The sequence below is a fragment of the Bacillus rossius genome, chromosome 5 (genome assembly GCF_032445375.1).
Source record: "Bacillus rossius redtenbacheri isolate Brsri chromosome 5, Brsri_v3, whole genome shotgun sequence".
Classification (NCBI taxonomy): Eukaryota; Metazoa; Arthropoda; class Insecta; order Phasmatodea; family Bacillidae; genus Bacillus; species Bacillus rossius.
Window position 1 is genome coordinate 70,957,367 of NC_086333.1, and position 26,049 is coordinate 70,983,415.

General features: G+C 34.8%; 2 protein-coding genes across 2 annotated transcripts in view; one reads left to right on the top strand and one right to left on the bottom strand.

Annotated features, from left to right (window-relative positions):
- LOC134531985 (adenylyl cyclase 78C) overlaps positions 1-26,049 on the top strand; it is a 504,301-nt gene that overhangs the window by 478,120 nt on the left and 132 nt on the right. Inside the window, exons 25-27 of the mRNA XM_063368091.1 lie at positions 3,166-3,376; positions 4,358-4,551; positions 7,646-7,809. Coding sequence (XP_063224161.1) covers positions 3,166-3,376; positions 4,358-4,551; positions 7,646-7,809 — 569 coding nt within the window. The remainder of the gene's footprint in view (positions 1-3,165; positions 3,377-4,357; positions 4,552-7,645; positions 7,810-26,049) is intronic.
- Positions 11,159-26,049, bottom strand: part of LOC134531986 (exostosin-3) — a 40,129-nt gene continuing 25,238 nt past the window's right edge. The window contains exons 15-16 of the mRNA XM_063368092.1: positions 24,858-24,977; positions 11,159-23,221 (exon numbers count right to left, since the gene is read on the bottom strand). Of these exons, the coding sequence (XP_063224162.1) occupies positions 24,873-24,977 (105 nt within the window). The 3' untranslated portion in view covers positions 11,159-23,221; positions 24,858-24,872. The remainder of the gene's footprint in view (positions 23,222-24,857; positions 24,978-26,049) is intronic.

Genomic DNA, 26,049 nt, shown 5'->3' on the forward strand with positions numbered 1-26,049 from the left:
GTAGGGTGTTCTGCACTGTCAACATGGTGTCACGTCAATTGGTGGTGGTTTTGTTACTCACAGTTGTAGATTCAGACACGTTCTGTACGCACAGCATATTCCGAATAATATTACTCTGGTGTAATATTTCATCGGTAACTAAATTTAGGCCTTACTGTTTAATTATTTTCTATGATTTATTTAAAATTGTCTACTTTTTTTTTAAGTTTTTTTCTTTCCTTCGCAGGCCCCCCAGATCCATGGGCCCCGTTGCCATAGCAACGGTAGCACCGGTCATGTGGGGGCCCTGTTCCCAACAATGTACTCTCCACTCCCACGGCCCCCATATACGATGACGCGGGCCCCACAATTTTTACAGTCACGTGCTGCATTATAATTGCATGGTCATTTCTCACCTACACTCTCTTCAGACTGTTATTTAACCCGAAAATACAGGGTGTAATCTTGGTTACTATTTTATAAGTCCAAACTAAGCTTTGTTTATAAACATTATTTTACTTTAAAATAACCGCAGCAAGTATTTGTATTTATTTCACACACTGAGATAAAAATGAAAATAGTTACAGAAAAATAAAATTAGCTGTAGGTGTGTACAATCATCTAATTTTTTATTAGTTTATAAAAAAATTATAATAGTTAATCATTTAAAAATAAGCAGGCCTGGGCCCGGGGCCATGCTCCACTCTCTTCTATGTGTAACATCTTAGCTCTTGGCGTTTGGTTGGAGTAATTTTCTGAACGCGACGGAAGTCGAGTAACGGAAAAGGTGTAACAACCGATGCCCGGCGTAGTCGGCTCCGGAAGCGAATTCTAACACACTTAGCAGCGGGCGCAGAAAATTACGTGTGATTTGCGTCAAGAATCGTAGTCGAAAAGCTCTCATCTGCGTATATTTACACGCTCGACATTATTTCAAACAATTCTACTTTTAAAATTTTTGCGTCCTAGTTTCGTAACGTAAGTGTATTTGCAACATGAGATCACACGAATTTGCTCGTTGCCGAGTAGGCCTACTGAAAGACTCGCTCACAATATGTTTTCCCTTAACCTAACATATTATAAATGTATTTAGTTTTGGACGCGTGTACACATCTTATCATGCGGGGTTTGAACCATGCAGGAAGGGTACTATGCATCGTACGTGTGCTTAAATCGGAGATTGGCAGCGATTAATGCCGTGACTGAATTCCCCTATATTAACTCTAGACCGGCTAATAGACGCAGGGAAAAACACCCCTGGGCTCAGTAATACGGGGTGCAATATGACTTATATGAGAATGGTCCAGGAAGAAGAGTAGGGCTGGACAGAAGAGTATTGTTTGTGTGCTTGGACACTAAATTCTCATTAGAATTGTATCCGCATCTGTATTTTGTATAACCATAATTTCTCACTCACTATTGTTATGAGATTGCAGTGGCACCTACAATACATTTTTGGAAACATTTGCTTTTCTCACGCATGATCAGATGAATTGATTTGTGATTGTAACTACATAAATTTTGTTTCTTTCACTGTGTATTTTTTATGAGAAAAAAATAATAATTGTAGGATTGTAAAGGCCCGTCTACAATTTCAATGTCCCAAACTATGTCCGACGGACACTGGTCGCTGATTGGTCCACGTGACCCTCTGACGTCATGCGTGGTGTGGGCGATGGTACGAATATCCTTGGTCCGAATAAATTGGTAAACTTGAACTTTTTATCCCAATCTGTTTCCTTTGATAGCATAGAACAACAACAGCACACTTAACGATATTTGAGCCGGTTCCCGTTTGAAAATCATGCATGAAAGCAACAAACAAAAAACAATTGAAAAACATTTTCTGCGTTCTAACGACTACTTTATAATTCAGGAGATTCGGACATCAGGCATCACAATTGCATACAGGGCAGTTTTCCATGCGACAATGTGACGTCCTTCACATTATGATAAGGATACTGACCGCCCACAGGTTCAGAGTGTTGTAGACGGGCCCTGTGAGCGGTACGTGTCCTTATCCTGATGTGAATGACGTCACATTGTCACATGGTAAACAATACTATCTACAATTGCGATGTTTGATGTCCGTATATACTGATAACTAAAGTATTAACTAGTAAATATAGAGCACCCAAATAATCGTTTGTTTTTTTTTTTTTAGATTTTTTTTTCTACTTTCATTTTTTGTATATGTGTACACAGCTAATTTTAAGATATTTAGATAACTTTTGAAATTGTTTGAAGGTAAAAAGTATTTATTTATTCTGTGAGGCAATAAAAATCAAAGGCTAATAAATGCCTGTTATTACCTTTTGAAACTGGAACCGGAAACAGCAAATATCACGAGAGTTCATGCTACCAAAGGACACTTATTAAGACAAAGGGCAGATCCATAATATTGGTCAGGGGAGGGCCAATTTAAATTTTATTATACAATTTTAGTACATTTTTGTGGCTTAAAAACGTCATGTTATCTATAGTACTGCAGTAAAATAATACTTTAGTTAGTTTGGAAAACGATGATTAGAAATTAGGAGAAAATATGAAAAGTAATCAGGGTTCGGCATTGATTGTTACAAAAAGTTCAAATCAACCAAAGTATTCGGACCATCGCCCACACCATGTCACGTGGGCCAATCAGTGATCAGTGTCCGTCGGACACAGTTTAAGACATTGCAATTGTTGCAGACTGACCTTAATCATTGGCGTAGCTGTGTTCATAATGTTGGGGGGGAACAAATAATAATTTTGATGTCATGTAAACCCATTCCCCTAAGACGGGGGTCCGGGGGTCCTCCGCTGGAAAATTTTGATTTTAAAAGTGCAAAATAGTGCTTTTTAAGCAGTTTTTTTATCTAACCATTGGATACATCGATGTTAAAATTATTATTGTTTCCTAAGATAAAATTTGATGAGTGAAGAAATTAAAAATAAAGTTGGGCAGAATAATATTATAAAATAAAAATATCACGGTCTAGAAAGTGGGGGGGGGGACAGTCCCCTCCACCCAAAAAGTTCAGGGGGACACGTCCCCCCCTGTCCCCCCCCCCCCCGTTTCCTACGCCCCTGACCTTAATTCTCATTCTTGTTATTCGAATTCGATATTCGTATTTGGAGAATGGTTTGACATTGGACTGCAGCTGATGTTCGCACAGGCAAGTGACGCGCGCCGTGTGTCGGCAGATCCTGGAGGCGCGCTGCTTCCAGCTGCAGCTGCGCGGGGTGATCGCGGTGAAGGGCAAGGGCGAGATGGAGACCTACTACGTGGTGGGGCGCCGCGGGTCGCGCGCGGGGGCCTTCACGCGCCAGCCCAGCGCGTACAACAGCCTGGCCGCCGTGGTGTACGGCATGGTGCAGGCTCGCCGCAAGCAAACCATCAAGAAGAGCACCACGCGTGAGTGGCGCCTTCCCCCTTCCCCATCCCACTTCACCCAACCCACTTTCCTCTTTCCCATTTCCCCTTTCCCACTTGCTCCCTTTTCCCTTTTCCCATTTCTCTTTTCCTTTTTCCCTTTTTTCTCCTTTTCCTTTTTTTTCTCCTTTTCCCCTTTTCCCATTATTCCCCTTTTTCCTTTTTCCCCTTTTTTCACTTTTCCCCCTAATTTCCTTTTTCCCCTTTTTCCCTTTCTCTGATTTCCCTTTTTCCTAATTTCCCCTTTTCCATTTTTCCCTTTTTCTCTTTTCCTATTTCCTCTTTTCCCTTTTTCCCTAATTTCCCTTTCTATCCACTTTTTCCCCTAATTTCCCTTTTTCTGTAATTTCCCTTCTCACCCTTTTCCTATTTTTCCCTAATTTCCCTTTTTCTCTAATTTCCCTCTTTTTCCCATTATCCTTTTTCTCCCTAATTTCCCCTTTTCCCCTAATTTCCCTTTTTCTCTAATTTCGCCTTCTCCCTTGTCTCCCTTTTCACCCTAATTTCTCTTTTATCCCTTATTTCCCTTTTCCCTTTTTTCCCTAATTTTCCTTTACTCCCTTTCCCCCTTTTCCCTAATTTCCCTTTTTCCATTTTCCCCCTAATTTCCATTTTTCCTTAATTTCCCTTTATCCCTAATTTCCCTTTTACCTAATTAATTTCCCTTTTCCCTAATTAATTTCCCTAATTTCCCCTTTTCCCTAATTTCCTTCATTTCCCTTTTTTCCTTAATTTCCTTTTTTTCCCTTCTCCCTTTTCCCTTTTTTTCCCTTTTCTCCCTTTCCCTTTTTTTCCCTTTTTCCCTAGAGACAATGGAGACGTCTGGTATTACTGCTAGTGTATATGAATTGTTTATCGTCTACTGATATTGTGTTTCTTGGCTTATTCCATATGTAATCTACTTCCGACACATAAAAGAATTCCTAAAACTTGAACTGAAGGTGCGTGCTCGCGTGTGTGCAGCGGGCGGCAGCCTGATCAGCCGCACGCGCTCGCAGCAGAAGGGCGTGGACGGCGGCAGCGTGGGCAGGCTGGCCAACTTCAGCAGCATGCGCGCGCTGGGCCGCTCCACCCCGGGCCACGCGCGCCGCAACACCACGAGGGCGGGCGGCGGCCACCAGCCCTCGCACTCGGCGGGCGGCGACGCCTGGACGCAGGTACTCGCCCTCGTGCCGTTTCTTCACGACCAGGTGGTCTTTGTAATTGAATTTTAAACATTATACATACACAGGGGTGCAACAACAGGGGGGGGGGGGAGCAAGGGTATTTTGCCCCCCCCCCCCCTTCTGAAACCTTGAAGTGGGGGCAAACAGGGGCAAATAAAGTGATGTGTAATCAATTTTTAGATAATAAAACTGCTTAAATAGGACCATTTTCCACCTTGAAATACAAATTTTCCCGGGGGAGGACCCCCGGACGCCCCCCCCGCTTCAATAGGGGGGATCGATGATTCTTTATAAAAAGGTATATTGCCCCCCCCCCCCCCCCCTTTGGAAATTTAGTTGTTGCGCCCCTGTATATGATAATGTTGTTTAAAATTCTTAAATGGAGGGGGAGGTGATATTTTGCCAGTCCCCACCCCATAACATCCATCTCAGTGATACCTTTTGCCCTTAAGAGTCATATTTTGTAGGTATTGTATAAAATTATAAATATATATATAATACTAAATCATAACTCAACGTTTACACACAGAAATTTAAGTAACAATTTTGCTTCAAAAAAAAAAAGGGAAAAATCTTACAATTTTATATTTTTGGTTTTTATTTAATTATTATTAATATTTGATGATCTTCTTAAAACAAATAAATACATATATTATATTTAAAACATGAAACACTCGTCAGGTGAAATACGTGAAATACATGCTTAAGTTAACACCTGTGCAAATCAGCATTAAATCCAGACTGTGAGAACAACATACCTGCCGCTTCTGTGTACAAGGTATATAGTGCTAATGGAGAGGAGGAAATACATATTGTAGCCCACTAATTAGAAACAATATCCTCCCAAAATAATCTCTCTGTAAAAACTACTGTAATTTTCTTATTCTGGCATGTAGACTTCGTCCCTATCAGGTACTTTTCTTTTGATACTGATACTTCTGTACTTGATACTTCAGTGGCAGATACAGGAATTTTTTGGTGATGGGGATTCCAAAAAAAAAAAATAGAAAAAATGTAGGTAACTTACATTACTGTTGACAGACTGACACATAGGCCTAAAGAAGTACCCATAGGTGAAGCAGCTTCTCACACATTTGAAATTGCAGGTGTTGTAACAACTCACCTTGCATCACCCAAAATAACATACTGCCTTCACTGATATTTAAAAAATTTTTTCCCAACTTACAGGGAGGTGATATATGGCCACTGTCCCCACCCCGTAACATCCACCTCTGTGATACTTTTTGCCTTACGAGTCCTATTTTGCAGGTATTGTATCGAATAATATGTAAAGGAGTGTGTCTGTGAGTTTTGTCTCTAAACAAATCTACAGGTTTTTTTTCAGAGCTTGAAGCTTGCACACTTGACCTTCAAACCAAAAGAGTGTTAGGTACTGTTTACATGAGATTGAAAAAAAACCAACCCTATCCCTCTAAATGAAGCTTCTTCATTCTGTGTAAAGCAAAGCTAGGCAATGCTGGGAACTTCAACTAATCTTGGTTACATGAGATTTTAGTAAAATCTATAAATCTATTTGGGTCATTTGTGACAATTTCCACAACAACTGAGCGAGTGTTGAAGCAGAAATTTTATAATGCTCTTTCATTTGCATTTGATTCATTCTGCTTTATCTTGCTGAGTTCTGCTATTTCTCGAGTCAAAATTCGAATACAAACAAGTTCTTGTTATTTATAACATGTTTAATTTGAACAGAAAAGTTAAGTATCTAAGGAAAAGCATCGATACTTTTTAATCCTTCACTGAGTATGATACTTTTTTTTTGAAACTACTCATAACTTCAGTATAATACTTTCTTTCAAAACCACTCATAACATCAGTATCAATACTTTATTTCCAAACCACTCATAACTTCAGTATCAATACTTTCTTTCCAAACCACTCATAACTTCAGTATCAATACTTTCTTTCCAAACCACACATAACTTCAGTATCCATACTTTCTTTCAAAACCACTCATAACTTATAGTATCAATACTTTCTTTCAAAACCACTCATAACTTATAGTATCAATACTTACTTTCAAAACCACTCATAACTTATAGTATCAATACTTTCTTTCAAAACCACTCATAACTTATAGAATCAATACTTTCTTTCGAAACCACTCATAACTTATAGTATCAATACTTTCTTTCGAAACCACTCATAACTTATAGTATCCATACTTTCTTTCGAAACCACTCATAACTTATAGTATCAATACTTTCTTTCAAAACCACTCATAACTTATAGTATCAATACTTTCTTTCGAAACCACTCATAACTTATAGTATCCATACTTTCTTTCGAAACCACTCATAACTTATAGTATCAATACTTTCTTTCAAAACCACTCATAACTTATATTATCCATACTTTCTTTCAAAACCACTCAAAACTTCAGTATCCATTCTTTCTTTCGAAACCACTCATAACTTATATTATCAATACTTTCTTTCAAAACCACTCATAACTTCAGTATTCATACTTTCTTTCAAAACCACTCATAACTTAGTATCAATACTTTCTTCAAAACCACTCATAACTTTAGTATCCATTCTTTCTTTCAAAACCACTCATAACTTATAGTATCAATACTTTCTTTCAAAACCAACCACTCATAACTTCAGTATCCATACTTTCTTTCAAAACCACTCATAACTTATAGTATCAATACTTTCTTTCAAAACCACTCATAACTTCAGTATCCATACTTTCTTTCAAAACCACTCATAACTTATAGTATCAATACTTTCTTTCAAAACCACTCATAACTTATAGTATCAATACTTTCTTTCAAAACCACTCATAACTTATAGTATCAATACTTTCTTTCAAAACCACTCATAACTTATAGTATCAATACTTTCTTTCAAAACCACTCATAACTTATAGTATCAATACTTTCTTTCAAAACCACTCATAACTTATAGTATCCATACTTTCTTTCAAAACCACTCATAACTTATAGTATCCATACTTTCTTTCAAAACCACTCATAACTTCAGTATCAATACTTTGTTTCGAAACCGCTCGCGAGTACGGCATCGGTGCAACACGCGAGCCGCCGTGTGTCTGGGCGCAGGGCAGCGCGCGGCAGCTGTCGGCCGCCCGCAGCAGCTCCGTGCTGCTGGCCGCGCTGCAGCCGTCCTCCGCGCCGCAGACTCCCGCCGTGACGGGCGGCGACTGGCAGCCGCTGTCCCGCAAGGTGTCCGGGGCGTCGCTGCAGCCCGAGGCCGGCGACCAGCGGTGAGGGGCGGCCCGCCCGGTAGCTCTGCCCCCGGCCCTCCGCCCGTGGTGTCGTCACTTGCCTCAAGCACCCGTCCCTCACCTTCGAAGCTCTCACGGAAGCAAGGCTGCCAGTTTGTGTGTACTTTTTTTTTTTATTATTTAAACCGTTTTTGTGAAAACACGTGGAAAAAAACATTATTCCCCAAAGCAGGTTTCTTTTTTAAATCCCCATAAAAAAAATAGGAGCAGGTTGGCATCCTTTATCATACTACAGAGTAATTTTAATTTTGCTGTGCTAGGTTTAGTAATCACAGCGTGTTAAAAAAATTGAAGGAAAAACCGCAATATATTTTTGACGTTTCACCGCAGAAACGATTTCGGTATCTGCAGGGCTGGTGTAAGGTAAATTGGCTCCCTAGGCGAAAATCTTAATGCCACCCCCCCCCCCCCCCCCGGCCGGAAACCCCCAAAAAAAAATTTCCTTACCTTAAAATACTTTACGTAAGCCTAAGATTTTGTCAGCGATCAAAAGTAAGCAGGCTTGTGTTTTTTTTTTTTTTACTTTTTTACTTATTACAAATCATAAACAGGTCACCGTGGACTTTAAATAATTACTTATATCAATATAAACATTCCAAACTGTTACAAAAATCCATTTTCATCTACTTTCAATAATCGTTAAACATATTATATCAGCTGTTATGTGTCGTGCTGCGCCGCCCCCAGCTACTTGGCGCCCTAGGAGGTTGCCTAGTTTGCCTATATGGACGCGCCGGCCCTGGGTATCTGTTAAGTGTGCAACCCACCAGTTCTTTTGCTCCCCATTACGAGTACTTTCTTGCTTCCTGTATGAACTACAAAAGAATTTTGGATGTAAAAAAATCACTTTTACTATACATGTACTTATTTTTATTACAAACCCTTTGTGCGCTTAAGTACTGCAACACAAGACAGCATGCTAGAAATGCAATTTTGGAATCTGTGATGGTGTGGTTGTTTGATTAGTTGAAGTGAACTTGTAACTATTTACAAAAATTATGAATGTTTGTTTGCATTTGTGCATCAAATAACGTTCAATCCAAAAACGTCAAGTGTTCTTGACCTACTCAAAAAGGTGATATCTGGTGCAATTATATGTTCTACAAAAATGTTAGCAATGAGAGAGCATTGTATGTACACCTATGGATTATGAAAAACACAAGATCAAAAATCATGTATCCCTCCTGCTATGTATCTTTATGTTCAGTCATGCAGCATTCATACAGCAAAAAAATAGTCCCTTACTCATTTGTTATTCAAAGCCGGATCAAAATGCAGACAGACTTGTTGCCATGCATTATGAAAAAAATTGTGTTTTTAAGCAACAAAATGTACTTTTTCACTGCAATGAAAAAAAAAATTGAAGTATCCGTTGCTGACAGATTGATTTTGGTTTCACAGGAAAGTATTCTAATGCACTTAGCCCCGCAGCCCATTATTTTTCTGTATCCTTATCTATTTCGCTGTTGATAATGTTGAACGCTTCTGCAGGGGCGGTTCTAGGACAGGGCAACAACCCAGGACAGGAGCAGGGGTGAAAATCTGTAGAATTCCCTGGGGAAGGGGGGGGGGGGGATTAGGTTTATCATTCCCATTTCACGGTTACAAGTTTGCAAGAGCGAAGCTGGCCCCCACAATAAGGGCTTATAGGCACCTGCCCCTGGGAATAACACCCATGGCCCAGAGCCCCTGAACTAGCAGGGCCCCGCACCAGCCTCTTTTTTTTTTACCAACGCACCTGTAGTGTAAAGGGTTTGTAATTACATAAATACTAAACCCCTTTTCATTATATATCACAAATGTAATTTATTTGAATTTTAATGATATCAACATATTTTAAGATAAAGTAACAAAATCATTGTTTTAAAGAGTTGGGAAGGGCTCCCCAACCATTTTTTGTTTCTCTGGAGGCCATTCCATTAACCCCTACCCCTTCCCCCCTGTAAGCCCCTTCCACAAAATATTAGGACACCACAAAATGGCTGCCACTGCCCTTTCGGCCGTGGTAGAGGAGGAAGCTGCAGGCCATGTGATTCTGCAGTGGTACACCACTGCCTTCCGCGATACAGAGGTGACCGGCATCACAACACACAAATCTGAATCTGGAAGGAAAACTTCCCACAGTTGAAAAATCCCTGACTTGCCGCGAAATTGAACCCGGGACCTTCGGCCCACCAAGTAGAAGTCTCGATGATAAGACCAAATGGTTGGGCGTTTAGCTGATACTCGTGATCCAAATTATTATTTACAGTATTTGGACAGATGATCATGAATATCAATGGGGATGGATGAAAATTTGAATGAATAATACAATAAAAACCTTAGGCAAACAAAAACACCAATTTCTAGGGAGTATTGCATTTTCACCCTGTTAAATATGTTAAAACTAAAAAACTATAATGAGGCTATGCCTACAAAATGTGGAACATTGAAATTACATCTCTTTTACCTCACACTTTATTGCTAATAATCTAACATCATGTCTATATCAATTCCATAAATGCCCCATCTTGATGCAAAGAGAGCAAAAACTATAAATATTACAACTGATGGAAAGAAACAATTTTTTGGAAGACTGAACAACCAGTGAAGTCTAAATAATTCAATCTATTTTATAAGATAATACTGTACCTATTTCTGTAAATGTAATTGTTAAACTGTTTGGTTTTCCAAACATTTATTTTCCAAAGTTGAGTAGGTCCTGACATATTTATAATCTTATGCTCAAGAAACAAGTTACTTTCATTTTCCAAGAGTCTCAGCCTGTTTTATATTTGTTTTATCGCCTATGTATCACAGTAGATAACCAACACACCTACAAAGTAGCAAAGGGTACACATCAGATAATGATCTGAGACATGTAACACAAACGAATGATGATGTAAACAAAAAATTGAGTAGCTCAAGATAATGCTGAAAGTTAACTATTAATGTATGTTTATATTTGTACTCAGTGTTGCCAATAAATGAGCATAACTGAAAGAATATGACTAAATCAACAAACTATGTGTGGTTTTACAACTAGATAAGCCTACAATTAAAAAAAAACTATGTACGTACATATATTTCAGACTTTTTTGTATGTTACCAAAATATATTACTTTTTGTCTTTGAAACATACTATACAGTGAACTCTAATTAAAAAGTACCTGAAAAATCCTTAGTACTGATTAGTTAAATTAATTATATCCAATTATTAATGTATAACATATAAATATAAATGGTAGATATGGCCTCACTCCCAAGAGACCAAGAAGTAGTTAGGTGAAATTTATTTTACGGAATTAAAATGTATATGTACTTAAAAGTAAAAGAAGTGAAGTATGAACTTTGTAATTAATCAAATTCTTTTTTGAGCGATAATCCCAAATCTTGATTTCATAGACATAATTAATTATTCACAGAGTCTCTTTCTTATTAGAACGTTTTTCTTACTTACTACAAACTATATTTAGATCCTGCATCTTTAGATCCTAACCACACTAATACATATTATGGAATTCTTAAACACTTTACAAGTCACCACTTTATTACTGAACATGAGAGAAAAACTATTTAGCAGAAAGTCTGGTGAATCCAGAATATACATAAAATGACATACATTCTACAGTTGTTTTTCACAACCTGAAAGTGATCTGTTTCTTCATACACAATGGTGTGGTGGCAATTACTTGTTTTATGTCGCAACAGTTGACTAGTAAACACTGTTCCTCGTGCCACATCCTGAATTACAACTGGAAGTCATCAATATTCTAAGCCCCACCTTATTCTCACAATTAAAAAAAAAAACTCAATAAATAGAAGCATCCTATAGTTTAATAAATTTTGTAAATGTAAGACTTCATTAACTGTAAGATGCAACTAATTTTCTGATCTCAAAAAGTGACAAAACGAATGCATCTTAGAACCGAATAATTCTATAATTGTATGGAATACCTGCAGTTGACAAAACAACAAATAAGAGATTTCTGTGAGTGGTTTTTGGTTAAGAGTTTAATCCATTAGAAGAATGACAACAATTGTAAAAAGTATTATTAATAACCCAGCTCTTGACAGGCTCATAAAATAGACTAACGAGAACTCTCAGCCTAATAGACAAATATTCAATAACGAATGATAAAAAAATTGTCTCTTTAAAACAGTTGGTTCTGAGATCGCATCTTTAGACTTTTATCTTTTCCCCTTAAGTAAATTTAATTGACTACGTGGGGTTGTTCTTCTGTGATCATCACATGCATTGTGACGTTACATAAGTATAGGTGGCTATTTTGCCTGCTAATTGATGCAACATGGTTTATTAATTCTGCCCACTGTTTGATTTCTAGGAGTTAGCATTTCTCTTTGATGCTATGATGCATGATTATTTTGCAGATTCACTGAGTAGTAAAGTAGACATAAAGCATCATAAAGCTGGATGTGCAGTTTCTCAGATTAATCATGTAATTCATTAATCAATCAACTACAAAAATACAGCTTTAAACAAAGGTACCGCTAAAGGATTTAAAATCTTAAGAACTTACAGGTACAATACATTTATGTTACAAAATAGTACGGATGATAATTCATGAAAAAATGACAGTTCTATCCTTACAATTATAAAGTTTAAATTTTGATTTAGTCACTCACTCGGTGAAGTACAACAGTTCAAACAACAAGTGACACAGCTGTTGGTTATGTACAGGAGTCAAAAATTCTAAAGTTCAAATTTGTAGCAAAACAAATGCATTATCACAAACAACAAAGGAAAAAAGTACATAAAAAGGGCACTAGTATTTTTGTACATAAAACATATTTTCAAAAATTGTCTAATTAATAACAATTGAAACAGAACTGAGAGAAAACAACTAGCGGGCTGTATATTAAGTAAAGTACTGCTTTAACTACCATTCATTTTTGGAATACAATTTCGATCAATATAGCAGCACCAAACAGAACCAAAAAATTATTCAATTTACTTAAGTTAAAATACAATTATCTTGGTTTGTGGTTTACTTTATATTTTGTGTATCTTTTTACTTTGTGACTTAATGGAACTTCCATTAAAAATAAAAACCTTGTGCAAAGCTGGCTATGTTTCAGCATGCGATACTTTGTCTGATTTCTTGAAATGATTATCAGTGATGATAGAATATTGTCAGACAAAATGGAGGCTAAAATGTAAACTGGTGTACAGTTGCAAATTTTCCTCACTCATCTTGTGTGAACTGCACAGATAATGTGTAAAAAATTTCATTTTTATAGTCATTCTTACCAACAATGTTTTCATTTATGAACACAAAAAATTAATTAACTCAAATCAAAGACATATTTTTTTATGTTTATAAAAAAATGTTTTCTAGTAATACTATTTGCTGATAAAATGTTCAAGGGACAAAAACATATTTTATAGAAAATATTTTACTAGGAAGTCCCCTTAATACAATCCTCAGCACAGCCATTATCAATCAGTGCAGTTTCAATTTGCTTGCATCAACTCTAGTGGCAGAGTCAAAATACAGCTGTTCTCATCACACGACAATCACTTACAAGCCCGTATATTGTTCAGTCAGCACAGATTCGAAAGCATGATTAATGTTATATACTTATATTAGCATTTGTCTGCTTAAAGTAACGTGATTTAAATTTTTTTACCACATGTATATAAGTATATCATAACAATGTTCCACAAAATTTTCAAACTTGCCGTGCAAAATTAAATACAATTAAAAAACTAACAGCCTTACACAAATATTGCTTTCATAAAATTTGGCACGGCTGAACTTACAAAATATGCAACCACCCAACTGAAGGGTAACAACAAACACCTATGAGCCTCAGGTTCTATACAGGAATATGAATTATATTCTAGAAACAGAGTTATCAAACAAACACAATTCTCAAATGTAAAAAAAAAAATATTCATCCAAAACACAGGCAAGGTAGTAATATAGGAATTTACTTTGATTTGGCTATCAATTTTAAATGAAAATGAACTTCATTAACTTTTCTTGTATAAGTTTATACCCAATGCCTATTTTTTGGTTGCACAATCAATCTTTTCATGAAGTCTACTCATAATAGTGTCTCTTAAATTTTGTTACAACTATACAATGCATATAATCTTTGGCACATCTGATACGGATAAAACATAATTTACCAAAATGTTATGCAAGCTAAGTATTTTTTTTACAATTAATGTACATAAAATACATATTCTAGGAGAAAACATAACTAACCTTTACTTCTAGTAAAAAAAAATGTATAATTTTTTTCTCACCTCAAAATAACATACAAGTATTTACAAAAAATGTTTTATGACAACTTTTGTAGTATTTGTACAGTTGTCATGGTAAAAACTACTTTTCTTAACACAAATTTTCAGGGTATATAATTAATAATTACACATATTACACTTTATTCAATACAAAAACTTTGAGATTACACAAATCATACAAATACATTTCTGTTATTTAGTGTTCACCAATACTGCTAAAATTGTTTTCGTATTTAAAAAGGGCCCTTAATTACTTCCCACTCTACATTTCTCATCACTATGTTGCTGGAAAATGAGAGAGCAACTGAAATGAAATATTTACTGTGTTTAAAAGTTTAAAAATATTTCACAGCAACATTCATGGTTATGTAAACTACAAAGTTTCAATATCAGCATTTTCAACTTTTTGACTAATTATATTAATAATATTTTGTGTAATAAAAATTACCATTATGCAAAAACACTGTATTGCATTTTATTATTTTAAACGTCAATATTTTACGTAAGAAAAACTGTGCCTTACTTAATACACTATAGTCATAGTATTGCAGCTACCTAAGGAATAATGCTCAGAAAATGTGTACGTCTCTATTAAAGAAAAAAATTTATTGAATCACACATTCAGTAATAAAAACAAAATGGAATGAAAGTGTATCACTTTAGTGTAACAGTATGTGGGTAATGGCATTTAAAATCCTCTTGAAAATCACTAACTACATGTGCACTTCATTTCATACGTAATTTTTAAAATTTACCAATAAAATACTAATGAAAATGTACTTTACTAAGCATACTAAACAATGTTTATCATCATACCTTTTCCAAAAGTAAACAAGTGAGTAATTATAATCTTGTTTACTATTACTCTGTACCGGACAATAAGACCACATGTTCAGGAAGATTATTATAATTAAGAATGGGCCTAAATCCTCACTGTCTCATGCTTAGATTGCAGTACAGAGAAAATGGCGACCACTATAGTCAGATACACAATACCTGACTTGTTAACACTAACAATTTTAATTATTATTTTAATTTTAATACCTTTTAATATTTTTTTTATTTTACTGTTTGTTGATATTTTTTTGAAGACTATAAATTTGTGTCTATTGGCAGTATTATCACATTTGTCACTCTATAAAAAAATAATTCAATCCTAAACACCAATTATTATTTCACAGGAGATACTATTTGTGCCAGTCCGTCACTATTAACAACAAAGTATTTCATAAAATTAGGCGCTGTGCTCAAAAAAAGCTACAATTATTTATTTAAATCACATAAAAGAAAACTGTTAAATAAAAAGTTGAAAACAAGATGACAGCTTTCAATTACCACTCCTTAAGAGATAAATTATGAATATTATTAGAAGATGCTCTTGAAATACAACAGGAATTATGTATTTCCAAAATTCTCATTGCAAATTTTACTATACTTTACAAAATACAATGTTTCATAAACATATTTAAAAAAAATTTCATTACATCACAAAGTTGAGTCTGAAATGTTTCTACTCAATGGCGTAGATCTGACAACATAGCACACAAGGACAGCGCTAATGGTAGAAATGGTGCATCGGAAAGAGAGTGTATATCCTTTAAACGCACTCTGCAATCTAAGGATGAGACGCACTACAAAGTGCTGTGTCAACACAAATAAGCAGTATCGCCAACTTCAAGAATATCTTTAAAAAAAATATTGGTTGCAAAAACCTGAATGTAGAATAAAGATGGTGTTACTCAAGTTTCTGGGTAGCGTAAAAAGTAAAAATTTAAGTAAAATTTCAACATGAAGAAATTTTTTTAAGTCGGAGGTATTCAATAACTAGAGATCTTATATTGGCAGCATTTTTATTTCAGTAATGAGTAATGATTTACCCTACCTTTCCACTCATTTGCTACCTTTGGATACAAGTACCCATCAAAATATGGTGGTTAGTAAAAAATATTCTATATTAAACACTTTTTTTTATACTGAAACCATAAATCTAAAAATTTATTCTAATGATTTGTGTTTATAGTATTAAAATTTCTCAATCTGTTGAATCCGAAAGCTTTTTTTATATATAAATTATAGCATATTACTCATCCCAAAACTACCTTAATACATTCAAGTTTATATTAAACCTCTTAAATCTAATCTAGTTTTAAATTTCACAAGTACATATGACACTAGTCTTATACTGAAAAGCAAACTTGAAAATAAAAATGAAATAAAACTATACTGCAGGTTTCACAAACATATTCAATTTCTTGTCAGTTGTCACTATAATGAGTCTTAAGGGGGGAGAAAAAAGGCTGAAAATTAGGCTTCTGCGAATACTTTTTTTTTATTTGGATAGAATTTTTAATTGAATATCACAATATTCAAACATATATTAAATATTTTTCTAATTGAATTTGAACATATATCGAAACTTTTGTTTCATCTTCACACTTCACAGGAGTCCGAGAAAAATGTATCCAAAATAAAGTAAAATGAAAATTTAAAAAAAAGAGAAATATATATAGAACCATGATAAAGAGGTGTAAAATGAAGGAAATTAAAAAAAATAAATAAGACCTGACAATACATTATCTTAAACCAGCTAAATTTTAAATTTGAAATTTGAAATTTGTTTAGTAGTTATCACTGTTTGTATACATAAAATAGAGTATTATTAAATTATAATATTTTAAAATCATAATCACTGATAATTTGTTCAATACAAAAACCTGTGTGGATAATGGTGAGAAAATCAATCTAAATTTTTCAATAAATCATCTTAACCTCATAAGTTAGATTTTATCAATAATTTTTTTTTTGTTTGTAAGTCCCATATTAATAAGAAATAATTTTGGAAGATTCTTAATGAAATATTGAATCGAATATTTAATTATTCACGAATTTAGAATATTTGTCGAATACTCGCAGACCTCTACTGGAAATAGGTATGACCATAACCACACCACAAATAAATGGACGCATCAACCAAACAAAAAGAAAGTATAGCTTATATACAAACTGAGCAATAATTAATAAGCATGCATAAATTAGACATGCAAAATAATACCAAATGTAAAAATGAAGGAAAATACGACCTATGATGCAATGGTTTGGATAAAATGACACATTTATCTATTCCACAGATAAAGTTCTAATACAAAACTATCATTCCAAAACTACATGCACGCATACCGTATGTATGAAAGTTTATACAACCAAACTACTGTGTTAAGCAGTCACCTTCTCAAGCTACAATTTTGTTACCCATTGAAGGTAGGAATTTTTTTTTTGTTTGAACAGCCTTCGTCAGACTTGCAATTACGAAAAAAAAAAAAAAAACACCAAAAACTGCAAAGTAATCATTGAAATCTATTGCGAAATAATGAGCTCACAATGGCGTGAATTGAAAAGTCACATACCTTCCATCCAAACATAAATTACCTTATCTCCTCAAGTAAGTCAGCACATAAAACTATTGTTCTTCTTCTAGTAAGATCATTCTATTTCACAAGTACGTACAATTTCCAACCAAATATATGTAAAAAAAAAAAAGAGAGAGAGATGGAATGGTTGCAATCATATTCAATCAGTTTTATGAGGAACAGTTAGAATTAGAACAGACAAGAAAAGGTGTGGTATGATACGAAAAAGGAAAAGTGAACCAAATCAAAATAATGGAAATAACAATTAGAACCAGAAAAATACATGAACGATTATTTAACATTAAAAAAAAAAAATACAGAATTTACACTCATGTGAAAACAAATGACAAGCAGTTCATTGCATTTTATGTGCAGCTAAAGTTTATACCTTTCAAAGATAACTTGGGGCAACATGGTTCCTTAGATGGCTGATTATCTAAAACTAGGTACATAAACATGTGATAATAAATCACTCAGATATGATATTAAAAAAAAGTGTTATAGCACCACAAGAGCGACTAGTTCCAAGTTCTCCTCTTATAATGCACATTTCATTTGAATACATAATCATCACCATGATACAAAATAAATATGTATGTACATAATTGTGGAGACACAAAAAAGACACCTGAACTTTCTAGAACTTAAACACATACCACAATGGCCTTGAACACTTTGAGAAAGCACGATGATGCAACCTCACCCTCACGATAACACATCAAGCACGCCACTTTCTTGAGCTGGCCACTTCAGAACATTATGGCAACTAGCAGATCGCTTCTCAATGCCCGACAGCATTATTCAGGCCTGTGCGATTATATTCAAATTTTCAAAGATCCAAACAAAGAGTTCAGTATTCATATTCAATTCAATTTCGAAAACTAACACTTTGAAAAAACGAATATTCAGTCGTTTTTGTTTAGGGCTGTGCGGAATCCCCAAAATCGAGAACAATTTCGGGATCACAAAAGATTTACTTGTTTTAAGACTTATCAGCACATCAGTTAATACACAAACACAACACATCCACCATTTTTGCCACTAATTCTCTCATCTCACAGATGGCTAATAAGATTAAAACTAGACAGGCTGCAGACTTGCATTTCGCTTCAGCAGAACTACAGGTACTTGGCTTTCTTCCAAATGTTACACTTGACCCATGTGGTGATTTTATGACAATTGTTCTGGATATTAATTTTCATGACCAGCATGATTTGTAATACGGTATTGCCAAGTGTCTGTGATGCAGTCAAGAAACTTACTTGTATCTTAAATAACTTCCAAATATAAGCTCCACCAAATTAATCCATTTGATTGAATGGATTAAACCTGCGACTTAAAATTTGCTAGCCTAAAGCATTACCAATTTTTTAAGTAAAAATAAGAGTTATTTGTAGGTTATTTGTATTTAAGTATCAAGTTTTATTTTAGAAACATTTTAAAATATATATATATTAAGTTAATTAAATACAACAAAATTATTAAATTCACAATAATAGATGTTAATTTTGGGAAAAAAAATAGATGCTAATTTTGCAACCCCTAACAATTATCAAATGTAAGTATCATACAAACAAATTCTAAGATTACCTCAAATACTAGGTGACTTCAAAGATGAGTCAGTATTTAAATTAACACAATCTCACATACAAGACAATCACGAATATAAAATGATCTTGAATATATGACAATATAAAAAAATCATAAGATGAGATAATAATAAGTATAATACGTTCCATCCATAATATAAATTTATAGCAAATATTAAAAAATTTCAAAAATAAGAACATGACCTAGAAAATGTTTCACTTACAAGTCAACCTCAAATACAAGCATCTAGCCCTGTGCAAATACAAGTGTTTTTTTTTTTTTTTTAGTTTGAATCAAATTCAAATAAAAATATCAAAATATTCTAAAATACAAATATCAACATCAACTTACAAATAATTATACATGGATTGAACATTAATATTTATAATTACCCAACTATAAAAGTAGTATGCCTTATAATTTTTATGGATTATTTTTTTCATGTGTTTGCAAAATGCCTTGTTTTCAACTTATCAAACAATTTCCGTCTTACAATCAGTCCATTAGTCTGACCTCAACCGTTTTGATGTTAACTGTGCAAATGTTGTAATCAAACTCTGGGTAGTTATCTCCAAGCCAATCAATAAATTGAAAATGTAATATATGCATTTATATTGTACAATGAATTTTAAACACAAATTTGATAGTTACATGAGGTTAATTAGTGCCTCGCACCAAAAATGTCAGCAGACAAAAATTTCCTCACCCCTCTCCCCTCTTCAGGGCCACCGCACCGGCCGAGTGTAGCTGCACAAAATGCACCTGGCTCATTGCTGCTGCGTGACCTTGGACCACCAAGTCTCGCACGAGGGGAGAGAAAAAGTGCAGCGCCTTTTCCCCTCCCTCCACCATCTACTCAATATGTGTGCCAATCAGCATTGCTCTCCCTCCCCATTGGGTACATTCCTCACAGCCAGAATTGCGATAAAAGAGGGCGCGGCAGCTGTGATCGCCGGTAATCGCTCAGTCGCCGATGACTCGTCGTCTTTCGGAACGCTGTGCCTCAACTCGTCTCGCCCACCAACAGCCGAAACTTCCTGCACTCCAAGTCCCACACCCTTCAACTACAAGAGCCTACCCGACACCACTAACGCCTGTCTGCAATCGATTAGAACATCTGAAAGGTTTCGGCCATCCATTTCCAGGCGCACTGTGGTGCACAATCTTGACAATATCGTGGTGCACTATCTTGAAAGTTAGGTAACTGCCGCTCGACCGTCCGTATGTATACCGACGCCTCTCAGCGGCATTGTGCGGCCGGCACTACTAGAAGACTGCAAGGTCGCCGCAGGCTGTTCAACATCCCATTCTGTTTAGTGTTCCATTACTCAACTGGCACTGTAGGGGCAGCTGACAGTGTGTGTTTTTTGGGCACAATAAACTGCCTTGCACCAGAAATTGTCTCGATTAGTCATTTAAAGTCTGCCGAACTTGGGCATACTCTGGCGGAGAACACCTGTCTTGTAACACCTTTGAAAGACTTCGTTGCGCCTCTCGCAACTCGGCTGCCTTGCGAAGAGATGGCCACCGAGACCCTGACAAATGTCTCAAATCCCCATCGCCACTTTCCCGAGGAGTGGAGCTCCAGGAAAGAGGGCCAATTGTGGGGGAAGGAATCTTAGGGGAGATATTTAACAGCTTCACTACACTTTTAATACAAATGAATATTCGTGATTTTAAAGTCTGTTTGAAATCAAATCGAATTTGAATAATAAATTTTGGCAATTCGCACAGGCCTACAAGCAACGTCAAATATATGACTGCCTAGAATATAATATGACTTTGAATGTACGATAACTCTGAATACACAACAATAATAAACATTAGACAATCTCGATTATATTGACGAAATCAAGTATAATACAGCTTTGAATGCAAAACAACTTAGAATCGAATACGAGATAAAGTACGAGACAATGTTGAATATTATGTATATAACCTCTAATACAAAACACCTACATTCTTGACCTTGGAGCCTGAATACAAAGATAAATTGAATAAAAGATTGCATAAAATTAAGGACCAATAATTTTTGGGATGACATATGATATAAGACCAAATCAGAGTAGGTGTAAAACAGTAAAACAGTGGAACTGGCCAACCACTAAATCTCGAAACAAAAAAATTCTATATTTGAAACAACTGATCCCAAGGTTTTTAAACGAAAGGTTTCTGCACCTGTAATTATTTTTCAGGAAATGTTACATTAAATACCAGTTCCTCAAGCAGTCTTGATTATTAATATTCAAAAAAGCTTGATACAACATTTTGTAAGTTTTAGAGAAAACTAGACTAGATTATGTACTTTATCAACAATTTAAGTGAAAGGCAGTGAAAGACATTTCTTCATCAGTCCAACCACATTGTAATTTTGTATAATGATCAGAAATGCAAATAATAATATTTACATATGTGAATATATTTTTTTAGCTCAAAGTTTTCAAATTTTTGTATATAAACTGTCATGCATAGCAATTAATATGGCTGATATGTGATACCTTTTGATATTATTGATGATTACTATCAGGGCAGTTAATCAAGAGGTAATGGCACATTAAATTTAGGCATGCAAAGGCATGCTAGCAGTCAATACAATTTCATAACTTTGTACAAAAATTTATTTAGAAAAGATATGTATACTTGACTAATCTTCATTTCATGAAGAGAATCGATAAATAATTATGGCAAGAAAAACATGGCTTATGCAACATCATGTAATAGTGATTGTTTTAAGTGTTTCCAAATTGAAATTTATGCAGTTGTCTGAGTGACAGAGAAAGTTCAGTGCTTTAACTTTGTGCTTTGCTCTTTGCAAGAAAAATTAATCACTACGTACTCACGTATGTGGGTGTGTATGTATAAATATAACTGTCTAAACTTTAAATTGTATAGCAAAATTAAATAAAATATTTGATTGTTGATACTGACTAATTTGCAAATACATGTCTTATCTTTAGTCAACAAACATAAAATACATAATATATTACAAGAGAGAAATTTTTATCGGAGATGAAAAGAACATAATTAATTATAAAGTACTCCTTTATTATCACTCATCCCAATATCAATTGAAAGATATGAATGTCCAAAACCTTTAAAATAAAATAAAAAAATCATTAAATCTTCAAGAGAGATGGAATAATCGTACACCATACCTGTAAATAAAAGGTTTCTAACAAAATAATTTATCTAAAATATTTCCTTAAAATTATGATAATTTATCATTTAACTTGATGTAAGCTTTTGGACGTACGCCATTGCTAAGCACATGTATGTCTGTAGAAGAAAACTACAAAAAACACAAATGACAAAAACACATATGATAAAAACACAAATTAAGCAAAAAATTGCTGTTGTCAGGATATAAACACCACACAATACTCCACAACAGGAATATGGTCAACAAACAAAGAAAAATGGGCTAACAGAACGAAAAAACTCCCACAAATGATGACAGCACAAAAATACCGAACCCAAAAAATTCAGCACAACAGTTGAAACGAGACAAAAACACAGCAAAACGAAAAGATGAAACCAACACAATAGTTTTCCAAAAACAGAAGAGAACGAAAAAACCCCCACAAATGATGACAGCACAAAAATATTGAACCCAAAAAAATTCAGCACAACAGTCAAAACGAGACAAAAACACGACAAAACGAAAAGCAGAAACAAACACAACATTTTTCTAAAACAGAAACAAGCCTGACAACAGCAATTTTTTGCTTAATTTGTGTTTATATCATATGTGTTTTAGTCATTTGTGTTTTTTGTAGTTTTCTTCTACAGACATACATGTGCTTAGCAATGGCGTATGTCCAAAAGCTTACATCAAGTCATGCACTCCCATTGCACGAATCTTTCAAAGATAATAATTTTTCATTTAATTGGAACTGCTAGGACATACTCATCACCACGCTTTCACTGCAACACCAAGGCATGTGAAAATCTTCAGATGACGCCTGCAACATTTCTGGCTTCATCGTTGACACTGAAGACTCCAATGCCTTACGTACCAAACACCAGAGACCGCTCGTAGCAGAATGCTCCAGTGAGACTGCACGACACTATAGGCCACTTCTGAAGACGCCCGCACCATTCGCTGACTAGCTTGTCTTGCACCATACGTGAAGTCAAATATCTGTTAACACCAACACTACAATACAGTGTGTGTCTAAGGTCCACAAGAGGTTTCGAAAATGTATCATAGAGTACTAATTGAGTTAGCTATGGCATTTGAAGCAAGTTGAAGTAAATCTCTGTAGGTTTTATTTGCACCAAAATATGGCATAAATTGCAGTCTTTATTTGTCTCAATCACTTGTATTTTGAAATGGCAACTATTCACGAGCGTGCAATCTGTGTGATGTGGCTTTTGGAACAAAATCAACTACATACCCAGAATCAATGAAATTACTGCAAAAAGTTCAATAAGCAACCTAGTGACTATGAGTTAAGAGAGTTACAAAATTTCTTGAAATGCAAGAACTAGCGATTTTACATGCTACGGTACACAGAGTTTTGCATAAGAAATTATGGTTATGTACATACAAGGTTCAGTTAGTGCAAAAAAAGAAGCCTTATGGCCACAACGCTCGTCAACTATTTTATAACGAAAATGCTGGACAGCATGAACTTTAAGATTTCTTGGGGAAAAAAAAAAATATATATATATATATATAGACACACACACAAACACTATATTAATTTATTTATTTATTTATTTTCTCATTTACCGGGCAAAGTTCACAGGTATAATGTAGACTTATGGACACAGAAAACCCAAATGTGGTTAGGGAGCAGATAGGAGATAGTCCGAAAGTGAATGTGTGGTGTGGGGTTGTACATGACCAAGTGATTGGACCCTTCTTTTCTCAAGAGCAGACAGTGAACATGAATAACTATCTAGACATGCTAAATAAAATTTTTCAAAAGCTATGCTAAAATGTTAATCTTATCTATGTAATTACAAACATACTGTTATTTTCCTACATCTAATTCTAATTAGATGAGTATAATTTTTGTAGCATAAATAAAATATTAGGAAAATTTTTTCTATTTAAATAATAACTTTCTTTTGAAGACATTTAAATATAACTGAAGATTGAATAAAACCATGATTAATAGTGTTGTGCAAAGTTTCGACTACACAAATCTATTGAAGCTATTTTTAATATTCAATTTGATTTTGCCAGGAAATTTACTATTCATTTTATTTGAAGCTTCGGTGGTAATGCAAAGTATCACGTCTTATGTAAAGTTTCGCATTTGTTGCAAAGCTTTCAAAATTTGATGCTTAAGATTTGCTTAAGAAATTTTTTTTTTGTGTTGTATATGTTTTGCTTGAACAGAATTGGTTACTTAAAAAAAAAATCAAAAGAAGGCACTCAATTCGCTTTCATGAATGCTCAATATTCATTTTATACATGGTTGTTTTATAATGATTTTACTGAACGTATATATATTTATGGCCCAATCGGTTAATCACTTAATCAGTTAAAAAATTACAAACGTTCACAGATTATATATTTTTTTTTACTTCAATCCTGTATTTTAATAAATATGTGCCAACACAGCTTCCCCAGAACAATTTTTTGCAATTTTATTCAACTTCGCGAATATTTTAAACATTCGAATTGATATTCGCTTCGCATCAAAAAAACTAGGTAGTCTTCGCACAAGCCTACTAATTAATGCAGAGCTTTGACTGGGTTTCAATACTATGAATGTAGGTATGTAATTCCATCTCATACTTGGTAAACAAAGCAGGACACTCACATGCATGCGCAGACATCATATGAACTTGAAGCACTTCTGTTTGTCATGGGGTATCCTCGTCTTGAAGAGGATGGAGTCAGCGCGGAACTGCGTGTTGAGCAGAGGCGTGTAGCCGAACACCTGTGCACGAAAAGGAAATATGTAGTTGTACACGAGGCGGTGACAACTTTAAAAACCTATTCATTCCTCCCTCCCTGTAACAGGATTCCTACAAACATCTGACTTACCAATCTCAGGGCGTTTTCAAGGCTTTCCGACAAACATTTTCTCACAACAGGATAATTTTTAATTTTTATAAATAAAAAGTCAGATCAAACATAATACGACATAAATATGCTATTCGCATGAACGTACCAATTTTCAAATTAGTAAGCTAAAAGTTTTTAATCATATACATAATTGGACAGTCTCCGACTACAGTAGACACCCTATTATCGTGGTGCAGGTTATCCGGGTTGTGGGTTAACCGGGCCAGATTTCATTTGCATAAACCATAAAAAATAATTTTTCATTAATTTTTATTTTTTATTTTTGTGATCTATCGATGTGACAGATGAATTTATGCTGTGATTCAAGACGAAAAATGTTGCCAAACATAGTGCTGGAGCAAATTATAAACGCACCCCTGTAAGCCATGCATGCTCGTGAACTGCACTCAGGTTGGCGCCGCAACGGCACGGCTGTTCCGTGACTCATGTAAGCGATAACTGGCCTGCTTCGTTTCAATGCAGCAGTCGCAATGCAGCAGTACTTTTATCAGTCATAATCTTTGAACAGTAATGTCTAATAATAAACGCCAACATGTTGTGTTTGACATTCAAACAAAAATTAAAAATTATTGACCAGCTAGACATAAAATATGGCTATGTTTTAGCAGGGTTAGCTGATATAAACCACAATGGTTTAAACCACAGTTTAAAACAAAGGGTTAAATCAAGTAGTGTTTTTTTAATGTATTTTTAAATAGAATATCTTAATGATAATGTATTACAATGAAAGGTCTAATGCCACAAATAAATTTATTATTTAAAAACAATTCCTTTTCAGTGGGAAATCCCTGGCTGTACTGTAAATCCCCTTTCTGTGGGGAAATACTCACTCTGAAAATACATACTGTCAAGATGAAAACAAGTTTTTCAATGTTTTTGCTACAAAGTGGTTTTAACTGAAAAGAACGGAAAAGTATGCACAA